Source organism: Kogia breviceps, chromosome 10 (genome assembly GCF_026419965.1).
Source record: "Kogia breviceps isolate mKogBre1 chromosome 10, mKogBre1 haplotype 1, whole genome shotgun sequence".
NCBI classification, from domain to species: domain Eukaryota; kingdom Metazoa; phylum Chordata; class Mammalia; order Artiodactyla; family Physeteridae; genus Kogia; species Kogia breviceps.
Genome location: NC_081319.1, coordinates 104953367 through 104966003, shown reverse-complemented (window position 1 = coordinate 104966003; position 12637 = coordinate 104953367). Strand labels below are relative to the sequence as shown.

The 12637-nt window shown below is 46.7% G+C and overlaps 1 protein-coding gene and 1 pseudogene across 3 annotated transcripts; one reads left to right on the top strand and one right to left on the bottom strand.

The window, feature by feature from the left end:
* Nucleotides 1–322: 322 nt before the first annotated feature.
* On the bottom strand, nucleotides 323–8436 carry FAM217A (family with sequence similarity 217 member A). Of its 3 annotated transcripts, XM_067006827.1 has the most exons (5): nucleotides 8256–8436; nucleotides 5460–5544; nucleotides 4388–4462; nucleotides 4224–4291; nucleotides 323–1663 (listed from the first exon to the last, which is right to left on the bottom strand). In XM_067006827.1, exons 3-5 carry the CDS (start codon nucleotides 4405–4407, stop codon nucleotides 717–719), a joined length of 1035 nt encoding a protein of 344 aa, XP_066862928.1. In that variant the 5' UTR covers nucleotides 4408–4462; nucleotides 5460–5544; nucleotides 8256–8436; the 3' UTR covers nucleotides 323–716. The 3 variants fall into 3 exon arrangements, with proteins under 3 accessions (XP_066862928.1, XP_066862929.1, XP_066862930.1); XM_067006828.1 differs by lacking the exons at nucleotides 5460–5544; nucleotides 8256–8436 and adding an exon at nucleotides 5285–5299 and having other exon boundaries at nucleotides 620–1663; XM_067006829.1 differs by lacking the exons at nucleotides 4224–4291; nucleotides 4388–4462; nucleotides 5460–5544; nucleotides 8256–8436 and adding an exon at nucleotides 2964–3127 and having other exon boundaries at nucleotides 620–1663.
* A 1211-nt stretch (nucleotides 8437–9647) lies between these two features.
* On the top strand, nucleotides 9648–10504 carry LOC131763890 (large ribosomal subunit protein eL6 pseudogene; annotated as a pseudogene).
* Nucleotides 10505–12637: the final 2133 nt, after the last annotated feature.

The window sequence follows — 12637 nt, the reverse complement described above, 5'->3', positions numbered from 1 at the left end:
AACATAAACAGACTCACAGACACAGAAAACAAATTTATGGTTACCAAAGGGGAAGGGATAAATTAGGAGTTTGGGATTAACAGGTGCACACTACTATATATAAAACAGATACACAACAAGGACCTAATGTACAGCACAGGGAACTATATTCAATATCTTGTAATAATGGAAAAGAATCTGAAAAAATATATACATATATATGTGTAACTGAATCACTGTCCTGTGCACCTGAGACTAACGCAACATCGTAAATCAACTACACTTCAATTTTAAAAAATCACTGACTCTTATGATTGTTTAACAGAACAGAATAAAAGAATAATTGTACCAGCAATAAGTCTATTATGCCATTTATTGATGATGGAATTACACTGGAAAACAATCACAACAAAAGAACCATCTTGAATAGAATGGTTTTCTAAGTGAAACATTCCTTTGAAACATAACACGTAAGAGACTCAAATATGTCATCAGGGAAGCCCTTGGTTTATATGTAGACATCTCAGCTGCGACTGTCACAAGTTCCACTCCACAGCACATTCAGGAATTTTGTGTGTATGTGTGTGTGTGTGTGTGTAATACCTGAATCTCGAAATGAGGAACCAGATTTTAGCCAGGCTTCTTGGAAGTGACTTGCTCACGTTGAGATGCAGGAAAGAAGAGTTATTTTTGGTCAATGGATGAGAGCACTTATCCTCAGCTATCAACGAAGGTGATTAATAGTGTAGCTTCTGAATAGAGAATGGTCTGTTCAGTACCATGTCTTTTCGGTAAAGTTTCTTTCTGGTCCTTGGTGGTGCTTTAATTTCTTCCCTCTGATTTTCAGGAACAGACAGAGGTATAGGTGAAACTGGTGTAGAAGATTTTGGTCGCAGGCATCTGGGTGAGACCATTTTAACCAGCAACTGAGTTGTGTGGGCAGGAGGAGGCTTGGCTAAGAGTTCTTGGCGTGGGTTTAAAATGGAGACCTTGGGGTTCTTAAAGTCGTCGTAAGCTGCAATCACCTGTTTTGTGGCGGGTGAGGTTTTCAGAGCTGGTCTAGAATTCCACTTGTATTTCCCAGCACGGCTGCAATTCCACTTGGGAGCATCGTAGTCAAGCTTGCAAGAACCCGAGTTGGTTTTCCTTTCCTCGTGACTTTTCTCGACACAAGTTGTCTGAAGACCCACAGCGTCGGAAGGTTTGGGCTGTCTCATTTTGGGTACAGCTTTGGAGGAAGAGGGTCGTTCGGTGGCTAAGGGAGCACAGAAGGAAGTCTGCAGTCTCGGCCGTTCTCTTTGAATAGTCATGCGCTGCAATCTCTCTATGTCCAGTAAACGAGCTACCAAATGCTCCAGAGAGCTGTCTGGAGGCTCCACTGTCATTTTCCGATTTTCAGATTTTGAGATGGCAAATTTGTGCAAGTCCAGGGTATTGAAAGGAGGGGGAAGGAAATCAGGATATGGAAATACTTCACTTGGTTCCTCTGTGAAAGAGTCTTCAACATTTTCTATTGTTTCTGGCTTTAAGTTCAGGTCCATCTTTTTAAAATAGCTGAGTAAAGTACCGTTTGCTTTTTCATTTTCTGATAGATCACTTTCATCTGTTAAATTTTCTTCCACACTGCTGTTTCCACACTTCAGATTCCAATTCGGCGCAGTTAAAAGTTCGCCACTGTTGTTTCCTAGAGTTGAGCATAAATTCATATGAGGCTCATTTCTGTCCTAAAAAAAGTCTCCATCAGCCTAAGGCCAGCAGTGACTTAATGGCGTCTGCAGGGCAGGGCAGGAGCCAACGGGCTTGTCCACTGAAGCGCTTGTTAGGGAGTGGCTCGCAGAGAAGAGCCTTATGTGATTACTGCTCACATTACAGCCAGTTTCCATTGAAGGTGTTTTGAAATCCCTTAAAAAATGATTTATTTAATAAATGGTTGGTTGCCTAGAATTAAAATGCTATTAAAATGATAATGAATAAGAAACCTTTATCAAAGACTAGCTAATGTTTGGTTCCCAATGGCATATGTGTATCTATCTGTATCAGAAACATGTTAATTTTCAAGTATGCTCTAATTATATACAGCTATATACATTTTTTTAAAGTACAGATTAAAACAGTAACTGGGCATCCCTTTGTATGTGCACAGGTGACTAGATCATTATACCTACAAATGGCTAACTGGCTATGAATGGCCACTAGGCTGAAAGTGTCTAATTATAGCTATTTGCCTATGCTATATTGTACATTCAACTATGATGCCTGAAAAGGAGGCTATCCAACTCAAATTGAAATCGTAGTGAAATGTTTATTGACCCAGAATTAGATGAAAGGAAACTCTCAAAGAATGTAGTTAGGTTACTTAAGAAGGGCTTCTACTTTAGCCACCGTGGTTTTTAAAAAATTATTCTAACAAAAAAGGAAGCAAAACAACGTCTATCAAACAAAAATGATCCCAGATATAGTCTATTGTAATTTTCATCTGACTGTGCTCTTTCATTTTAGGACTAATACTTCTAGGTATTATATTCAAATGAAAACTGCAAAAAAGCCGGGCCACAGAATACTGAGTTTCCAGTTCGTATTTTTTTTCAAGCTGACTAGAAATACTGCCGTGGAAAGATCTGATGCGTTAATTTTGACATATTTATAGCTCCATTATCTTCCTGCTGCTTTTAAAGCCAGTTCACACTAAAGACAACAAAGCAGTCTTGAAGGATTTTGAAAAGTACAGAAAATAATAAAAATGTATTTATTTAGCTAATAAATACTACGGGTTTACTGACTTGCCTCTGAAAAACCACAGGAAAATCACCTTAAATCTATAATTGATAACAGACACAATCCATGTAGTACAGTTAAAAAGAAGAGGCGTGGAATGTGGATGTGGAAGCCCTAAGCTTGAACCCCTTCGCCAGCAACAAGCAAAACGGAAATGGTCAGACCCACCCCGGAGGTGCTCTAAGAAGCAGACAATGATAAGAACGTACTCTGCACGTTGTTAAACACTAAATGAAAGCCGTGGTGACGTTTCTTCTCCTTCCCCGTTGACGGCATATTGGGGAGACACATCTCCGCAGTAACATGTCTCTCTGAGGCCAAGCTTCCAGCTCTGCTCCATCACCAGGCCTCCCCGGGGCCGGTCACAAGCACCCACCAGACGCGCGGTTCTGTTTAGTCCTCACGACAGCAGTTTCCTTCTCTACCTTTGACAGGTGAGGGGACCCGAGGCCCAGACTGGCTGAGGTCGCACATCTCCAAAGTGGTGGAGCTGGGATTAGACCCGGCTTCGGGTCCCGTGTCCACGTGGCCAAGCACTGCGCCCGACCCACTTACGTCCCCTCACTGCACTAGACCTCTTTGCGTTCCTTCCCGTAAAAGCAGGCTCCCCACCCCCCCCCCGCCACCCGCGTCCCCGGGACAAGAGTCCCCACGACCCCCTTTGCGCCTCATGGTTGCCCCCTCGGTGTCAGCGCCAGTGAGCTGCGCCCCGAGCCGCGCGGGGCAGAAGCCCCAGCCGAGGAGGCAGCGGCTGTCAAGGGGACCGCGCCGTTGTTAAAACTGTGCTGGCAAAGAGAGGGGAGCGCAGCTCGGCGTCCGCATTAAATAATACGCGCCATGTACAAGCGGCGCCCGGCGCTGCTCGACACACGCTCATTTCCCGGTATCAGCAGCCTGCGTCTTGAAGAAGGCTCCCCGCTGGTTCTCACGCGCACACCAAAGTTTAAGAACCAGACAGTAAGAATTCAAATCCCAGGAAGGGACCGAGGCAAGGAAGGGGTCTGAGAGCGTGTGAGCCAAGCTTTTCCCATCCCGCCTCCACCGCCTGTTACGTGTCACCTGCTTCCACGTCCTCATCCGTGTGTAACAGGGGCAGTGACAACGCCACCGCCCTTACAGGGCCGACCTGAGCGTTAAATGAGATAATACGCGTAACGAACGAAAATCATTCCCGGCGCGAGAATGATTACTTTCCTATGACAGTTCCTTTTCTCTCGAACGGGAAGCGGCCACACTCTCTCCATCTAGACCCTCCTTGTAAAGCCCGGTCACCTCTTCACCGCACACCGGGCCGTCTGCCAGCCATGTCCTGTTTCAGGGCGCGTCTCTATAATTTCCCACTACTTGCACACAATACTTTCTTCTTCTGGTTGTTTTTCTGGCCTCGTACTTCAGCTGAGCAGTTAACTCATTGGTATTTAGATTTATTTCAGTAATTTAGGGGTTTACAAACATAAATACTCTCTCACCTGTTCTCCGCGGCGCTTCCTTTGTTGAGAGGGTAACTCCGTAACTGGAATATCCCTTGTTTGCTCGTCTAAGAACAGGAAAGCCGTGGACAACATTTTAGTCAGTAACTGCATGCCTTTTTTTAAAAAATAATACTTTCAGAGTGTGATGAATAAAACCCTACCTGTGTTCTTTTGGGAGCATGCTCTGACAAAGTAAGTTCCAGCATGAGTTGCTCTACCGGAATTTCCAAATGGTCCTATAAGCAGCAGAAGACTTTTAAACACATGACATCTCTGTTCCCGACTCTTGTTCTAAGAATGTATAGTTCTTGTTCTAACCAAGCAATATATAGTAAAGTCCTATAATACTCCCTCATATCCATATAAACGGTTTTTACTGACCTCAGTAGGAATTAGTATAATCTGTTTATAAACATCAACTAAACAGTGTTAACTAATAAGGCTTGACTATCATTAAGATTGTCTTTATTTTATTAAGTTAACTGTTTTATTTTTGATCAAAAAAAGTAAATGGGGCTTCCCTGGTGGCGCAGTGGTTGAGAGTCCGCCTGCCGATGCGGGGGACACGGGTTCGAGCCCCGGTCCGGGAGGATCCCACGTGCCGCGGAGCGGCTGGGCCCGTGAGCCGTGGCCGCTGAGCCTGCGCGTCCGGAGCCTGTGCTCCGCAACGGGAGAGGCCGCAGCAGTGAGAGGCCCGCGTACCGCAAAAAAAAAAAAAAAAAAATAGTAAATGAAAGATTAATTTTTTTCACTACTTCAAAACAAAATATAACCATTTCAGCTGCTTCAAGATATCTTAAGGGCGGAGACCACCCGCTACAATGTTAATTTCCATTGATAACACTGTTATGTTGAAAAAAAGTAATATAGTAAGATATTTAATGACCAAATTGCAGCCTTGTAAAATAGTAAATAAAGGCTTCGACTTGTTTGAAGAACTCTATAGAAATAAAATTTTAAAGTTTAACTTTGAGGAAAGAAATTTTCTTTAAGGAGCATACATGGTAATGTTAAAATAATGTTTTGTGAATTACTTAAAACCAAACATTTATCCTTACCTTGTTAATTTTGCCTGAAAGAATGTGTATGAAAACAAAGACAATTAATAGGTACGTAAAACTGGTGATATTTAAAACAAGCCCCCTTTAATATGAGTGGTTGTTCATATTATAAATTAGAATATAAATTTTCATATATTTATAAGTATAAGTAGACCCATCGAGGATTTCTTACCACCTGTGGCACCATCCCTTCCAGGTGGGAGGTTTTTATTTTCGGGAACAGGTACTTCTGCATCCAAATTCCAGTCAGATAAGTTCTAAAACAATATTTGTTTTAGGATAAACTTAATGTAAGAAAATTTCAAAAGCTCAAATACATAATTTTACAAGTCCCTTGGTTAAAATATAACAAAAGGCACAAAGTTCCATGACAGGCCCCCTCCCTCCTATAAAGGACACTCAGCATTTGTGAGGAGCAGGCGATGCTCCCATCAAACTATCATCAGCTGGGTAACACCTCTTAGGAAATGAAAGGCTTTTATACGAATGTATGATTTCATTCACATTTTGTTAAAAATAATGGCACACAAGTTTTCAAAACTTGTGATTTAAAAAATATGATAAAATGTCCAGTTCACAATGGCACAGTCACCAGATTTTATATATCTGAGTACCAGGTTGGAAAGAGCATAAAAATCTTTCCATCAAGCAAACAAAATTCTCACATACTCAACACTGACTAGCCCACCTCTCATTCTAGACTCCAGATGCTGAGAAACACTTAGGAAATATTTTTTAAGGCAAAAAATGAATAAGGATAGGTACAATATCTATTGAGCATTTATGTTCCAGACACTGTGCTGATTGGTATGCGGGAAAAGCGTGGGGTGTGTGCAGGAGAGGGATGTGATCATTTATCCTGGAAAGGGAAAGTGAAGAGGTGAGCAGTTAACTTTGATATTTGAGGCATGAACTCAGTTTTTTTTTTTTAATCTCAAATGAGAAAATCCTTTGCAAACTAAACTCCGAGCAATATACAAATGAAATGTTAGGTAGTACGAGGTATTATCTCTGCACTAAGGAGAAACAGGGACAGATAAGCTTTAGCACAGGATGAGGATTTAATTGATCCACAGGGAAGTTCTCTCTCCATAGGAAGGAGAGTTGAACATTGGAATGTGGGTTGCAGATTATCTTTCTCCGGAGGTTTTCATGAAAAAGTAAATTAGTAAAATTCTCTGCTCTCTGAGATAACAGGCATTGGATCTAGTCTCTGCATGCGAATCACCAGGGAAGCTCTTTAAAAATCATAGTTGAAGAAAATGGCACAGATTCTGACTCAGTAGAATGAGGCCAGATATTTGTATTTTTAAAGCCTCCTGACAGATTCTCTATCTTCTCTCAGCTCCTGTAATCCTGGTTCCCTAAGGTACAAAATAACCTGTGAGAGGAATAGCCTTACCTTAACATGATAAAAGGGGAGCTGATGAAAACCATAATGCTGAGGCCAGAGAATAAAAGTAACCAAATTTGTCAGCCAGTAAGGAAGGCCGTCAGTAGCCCATGAAGTCAGCCAGACTGCAAACTGCCTACAGGGTGGGCATTGGTTCTACTACTTGATATCCACCTGCCTTACCAATATTTTTCACAAAACACGTGTGAGAGAATTTAAAAGGTGAGCACTGCCCGACGGTTCAAGGTGGCATGTTTCACCAGATCCAGCTGCGATTAGAAATGCTTCTCCAAGCATTTCTTCCCTGGTGGCGCAGTGATTAAGAATCCGCCTGCCAATTCAGGGGACACGGGTTCGAGCCCTGGGCCGGGAGGATCCCACATGCCGTGGAGCAACTAAGCCCGTGCTCCACAACAAGAGAAGCCACTGCAATGAGAAGTCCGTGCACCGCAATGAAGAGCAGCCCCTGCTCTCTGCAACTAGAGGAAGTCCAAGCGCAGCAACGCAGACCCAACACAGCCATAAATAAGTAAATAAATAAATAAATAATTTTTTTAAAAAAAGAAATGTTTGGAGATTTACAAAGAAGCTGGTTAGCTTTTCCTTTGTTAAGACATAAAAACTTTCAGTGAACTGTACTCAATAAGTAATAACCTAAATGGGAAAAGAATTTGAAAAAGAATAGATGTTTATGTATAATTGAATCACTTTGCTGTACACCTGAAACTAACACAACATTGTTAAACAACTCTACTCCAAAATAGGATTAAAATTTTTTTTAAAAAAGAAAATTTTCCATTTGGTATCCCCAATGCACCAAGAGGTAAAAGTACACGCTGCTCCCAGAGAGAAAGCTGCGGGGGACGTGGCAGGAAGCCTCCGCGGAGTGAGGCCTTGACCGCCGCCGCTGCTGCCCGGGCAGCTGCCGTACCTCTCGGGAGACGGACGCGCGCAGCCCGGGGCCGCTGTCCTCACCATTCTTCCCCCCGTCCCGCTTCTCTGTTGCCTCACAATCCTGCACAGGCGTGGGACAGGCACGCTGAGGGTACGGCACGAGGCTGACTTCAAAGAGCGCGTGAGCTCGGGCTCCGCATCCAAAGGAGCTCGGGAGAAAGCTTACAACGCGGGGGGAGGGCCTGTGGGGTGAGGCCGGGTAGCAACAGGAAATTAACTGGAAGCCAGAGGCGATCGGACAGAAACTGGGGGCACAGAAAAAGCAAGGTGGAAGGTCTAGGTGACAGAAGAGTAGGAAGTGAAGGTCTGAAGTGAGAAAGGCAGGACGATAAAACGCAAATTAGAAAAAGTACGGTGAATTATCTGGAATTAAAACACAGGGTCATGAACTCCGCTTGTAATGATTTAAGGCGGGTGCTCCGTCTGGAAGCAGGATTAGCCTCACACACGGGCACAGCCCACACTCCCACATGCCCCAGAGGTACCAAAAGGCCCGCTCCTGTTTCAGGCATCAGTCTCCGAGAACCACAGTGTAATAAAACAAGTGATGCAATCTTTAAGGCGCTGCTTAAACGGATTAAGGCATTGCTTAGGGCACGGGTATCTGCAAAAAACCACAACCTGAAGCCACCGCCGTACTCCGCGTCTTTGCTGGTCGTTTACAACTGTCGGTCCCCTAGAGGGAGGGTGGGTCCCGAAGACGCAGAGCGCGCAGCTCGGGGATGCTCTGCTTCAGGAGGAACCGATCCACCTGCGCCGCGCCCGGGGTGCGCGGGGTGAGCGCGCGGCCCGGCCTCCGTGACGGGGACCCGGGGCGGGGCCGGGGCGGCGCGTCCGGCAGCTGCGGGCCGGGCCGGGCCGCCTCTCACCGCTCGGCGCCGCTGGCCAGCGGCTCGTCCCCGGCGGCGCCTCCGCGGGCGCTGCCGCCCCGAGGCCCCGGCCGCTCCGCGAGCACAGCCTCCGACTCGGCCCGCCTGCAGAGACGACAGAGGGCAGCGCGCGGCCGGGACGCGGCCGGCGGGGCCGCGACCCCGACCCCTGACCCCTGACCCCCGACCTCGACCCCACCCGCGGCCCCGCCCCTAGCCCGACCCCTGACGCCCCGCCCCTGGCCCCGCCCCCTCTCCCTCGCCGGACCCGGACCCGAGACTCTGGCCCTGTCCCCGACCTTGAGGCCAACCTCGCCCCCGGCCCCGGCCCTGACTACGCCGGGCCACGACCCTGATCCAGATTCGGGCCCCGCGCCGGACCTCTCCTCGGACCCGGGACCGCCCCCGCCCCTGCCCCACCCCCGCGCCACCGGGCCGGGCTGTGTGTCCAGTGCTGTCCACGCTGCTAACGTGCAGTGTCCCCAAAACTGACGTGACAGCGGGAAGGTGTCCCCGCTGAGCGCAAGCTCGCCTCTGGGCGGGTCCTCCAGAGTCCAGATGCGATTATACGACAAAGCACTGACATCTGAGCCAGAAATGGGGGTGGTACTAATGCATTCTGTGCGTGCAACACCCAGCTCTGGACTCAACCCCCCAAAGCCTCATTAAGCTGCTAAACGTACACTGGTTCTTAACATCTGGGGGGAGGGATCCTTGGAGAAAAATGCAGATGCACCAGATGCTGACCACCATTTCAAGGGTTTCTCAGATCTCTGACCCCCCACCTCCACCCCCATGTGTGTCCCCCATTTCCATTTTCCTCTCAGAAAAGCTTTCCCTGACTCCACTTTAAAGAAGCCCTTAAGCAGTGCTCTTCAAATTTATAAATATTTGAAATAAAATTATGTGGGTGAAACACACAAAAAAATAAAAATAAAGAAGCCCTTCCCATGCACTTTACTGTGTTTCAGAATCCCCATCTTCCTTTCTTCCCTGGACTCCTCACCACCTTGTTTGCTTCTCTGTTGTCTGTGTCTTCCCAGGAGAACATAAGACTCCATGAGGGCAGGGGCCCTGCCCGTCTAGTTCACTGCTGTATCCCCATCACTTTAAAACGGTGCTGGGCTCTTTCCCATCTTGCGAGATGGCGGGCGAAAAGGCTGAGAAGCCAGATACTAAGGAGAAAAAAACCTGCAGCCAGGAAGGCTGATGCTGGTGGCGAGGTTAAAAAGGTGAAGCAGGTTAAGAAGGGGAAGCCCCACTGCAGCTGAAACCCTGTCCTGGTCAGAGGAATTGGCAGATACTCCCGCTCGGCTATGTTTTCCAGAAAGGCCTTGTAGGAGAGGGAGTATTCAGCAGCTAAATCCAAGGTTGAAAAGAAAAAGAAGGTGAAGGTTCTTGCTACTGTCACAAAACCAGTTGGTGGTGACAAGAATGGTGGTACCCGGGTGGTTAAACTTCGCAAAATGCCTAGATAGTATCCTACTGAAGACGTGCCTCGAAAGCTGTTGAGTCACCGCAAAGCAACCCTTCAGTCAGCACGTGCGAAAACTGCGCGCTCGCGGCACCCCTGGGCGCATGTTCCGATTATCCGCGCTGGGCGCCACAGAGCCAAGAGGGTCATTTTCCTGAAGCAGCTGAGCAGGGGCTTGCTACTTGTGACTGGGCCCCTGTCCCTCGATCGAGTTCCTCTGCGGAGAACACACCAGAAATTTGTCCTTGCCACTTGCACCAAAATTGATATCAGTGGTGTGAAAATCCCAGAACATCTCACTGACGCTTATTTCAAGGAGAAACTGTGTAAGCCCAGGCCCCAGGCAGGTGAGACCTTCGACACAGAGAGAGAGAAATAACGAGATTACAGAGCAGCGCAAGGCTGATCGGAAAGCTGTGGGCTCACAAATTCTGCGACGAATCAAAGCTGTTCCTCAGCTCCAGGGCTACCTCCGCTCTGTGTCTGCCCTCACAAACGGAATCTGTTGTCGCAAAGTAGTGTTCTAAACTTCTTACAAAGAACCGAATTAAATAACTCGGTCCATTAAAAACAACAACAGCTGGGCTGGGCACGAAGTCGGAGCCCAGTGAATACAGGTGAGTGAACGTAAGACCCACCGAGGCTTTCTTGAGGTCTCCCGCTCTGGTGTGGCGTGGTCCTCCTTCAGCCGGATTCCCACACCGCTGATCTTGGAACACACACCTGCCCAAATGCCCTCCTGATGCCTAAAGAACAAGGTCCAGACTCTGTGGCCAGGCTGTAAGTGTCTGCACATCACCTCTCCCGTGCCTACTTCATGTCACATACATCAGACCTTTTGCAATTTTCCTAAACACTCTCCTCCAGGACATACATCATTTTTACTTTTCCTAGAATAGCTGTTCCTTTTTATCCCCTCCTTCCTTTCATCTGCCCAAGTTCAGTCCTATTCACGGAGCTCTGTCTCACAAATCATCTCTCCGACGCCTCAAAAAGAGTAAACTGCTGCCTCCCTGCTTTGGGTTCTATTATAATGATGTGTTTACAATTCCTTAGTCACCGTTACATTGTAATTATTCCTTTACAATATCTCACTCGCTACCTTGTCAACGCCTTCGAAGGTGAGCCCTGGCCTTCTTCTATCTATAGCAGAGTGACTAGCACGATAGGCACTCAGTAAATGTGTGAATTCGTGTAATTACTCCAAAAATAACATTTTCTAGACTGTACCGTATGGTTACTAGGTCAGGCCTACCGCCGAACATTTCACAGAGATTAACCAATGTATACGCCACACCCCAGCGAGGCTAGTAGTACTGCTTATGCCTCTTTTATAAATGAGTAACCTGGGCCTTAAATATATTAAGTAAGTTTCCCCAACTTACAATTACTTGAAAAATAGTGAGTTGGGTAAGTGTGGGGTCCACGTATTCCCAGCTAACACTTCCTATAAACATACCGAGGTGGGAAAGGTTTTTTCTGTCTCCTGGCTGGGAGACAGAGAAGATGTGTGTATGTGTACGTGTGTGTGTGCATTTCACATGTGTAGCTTACCCATCTCCCATCTTCCTTGCTCTCTGTTTCTGCGTTTTCCTTTTGTCTCAGAACTTGAAATGCTTCCTGAGCCCTTTAAGTCCCTCTGAGATGTGTCATCCAGGAACACGTCCCCCAAGATCCTCCTTTTTTTCCTTCACAGAACATACTCTTAAAAACCCTCCTTTTCCTATTACTGTCCCCACTTGACACTTCTTCCTTCCCCTGGAGACCTTCTGAACGCTTTGCATCCACATCGAAATCCCACTTCCTTCCCCCACCCCCGTCACTTGCTGAACTGACAAAGTTTTTAGTGTTGCATGTTTAACACTATGGTGACAGCACAGACCCTGCGGGTATTCGCGGGGAGCCAGGGGACAAGGGCCAGATGTGCAACGTCGTGGGTATGGAGGAATGCAGGGAAAGAACCAGAGAGCTTGGGTCGAGGCTGGTTTCAGTCTGGTTTGCCTCTAGACCAGCCTTGAGAGCCAAGGCATGAGTTGGACGCAGGCTGTTTTCCATAGCAGCTCAAGTCTTCGACTCAAGAGAATGCACTGTCCTTCTTGACCATCCCAAGGCCCCCGTGGGGATTCAGTTTTGACTGGTAGCTTTAGCCCGTCTTACTTTCATCCTGTATCTCTTTATTAACCCAATGAAGCAGGGCCAGGCCGACCCTGTCTCGTGGTATTTAACAAACTCTTCTGTCAGTTACACCGGAGGTGGAAGAGAAGGAAATCCTAGGAAATCCAATCACCTAGTGGGTAAGATGCCCTGCTGCCCACCTCGGTTTTTTTCTGCTGTGACAAAGGTGATAACACTGACCACCAATAACTCTTTTGCAAAAAGCACTTGGATGTACGGTCCTTTGCATTGTCAAGGTTTATGCAAAACGTCAGGAACAACAGTGCTTGCTTTCGATCAGTAGTTGTTCTGGAGGGAAAGGCTCTCTATTTCAGCCTCCTCTGTCAATCCCTTTCATGGTTTACATTTCCATGCATTTGTCTCCACCTCCCTTGATTTTCTCTCCAGTATTGCCAAGCTCATGGCTGCTCGTGTTCTACAGTAGAATCTTGTGCAGCGTAATTAGGTACATGTTTTCAGAAAGTCAGGACAATCTTTTGTTTTGT

Bases quoted from the DNA above. Each gene is read 5' to 3' on its own strand.
- FAM217A (XM_067006827.1), bottom strand. From the start codon at position 4,407: ATGCTCCCAAAAGAACACAG. The intron at 4,292-4,387 runs GTAGGGTTTTAT...TCCTGTTCTTAG, and splicing joins ATGCTCCCAAAAGAACACAG to ACGAGCAAACAAGGGATATT. The intron at 1,664-4,223 runs GTGAGAGAGTAT...GCTCAACTCTAG, and splicing joins GGAAGCGCCGCGGAGAACAG to GAAACAACAGTGGCGAACTT.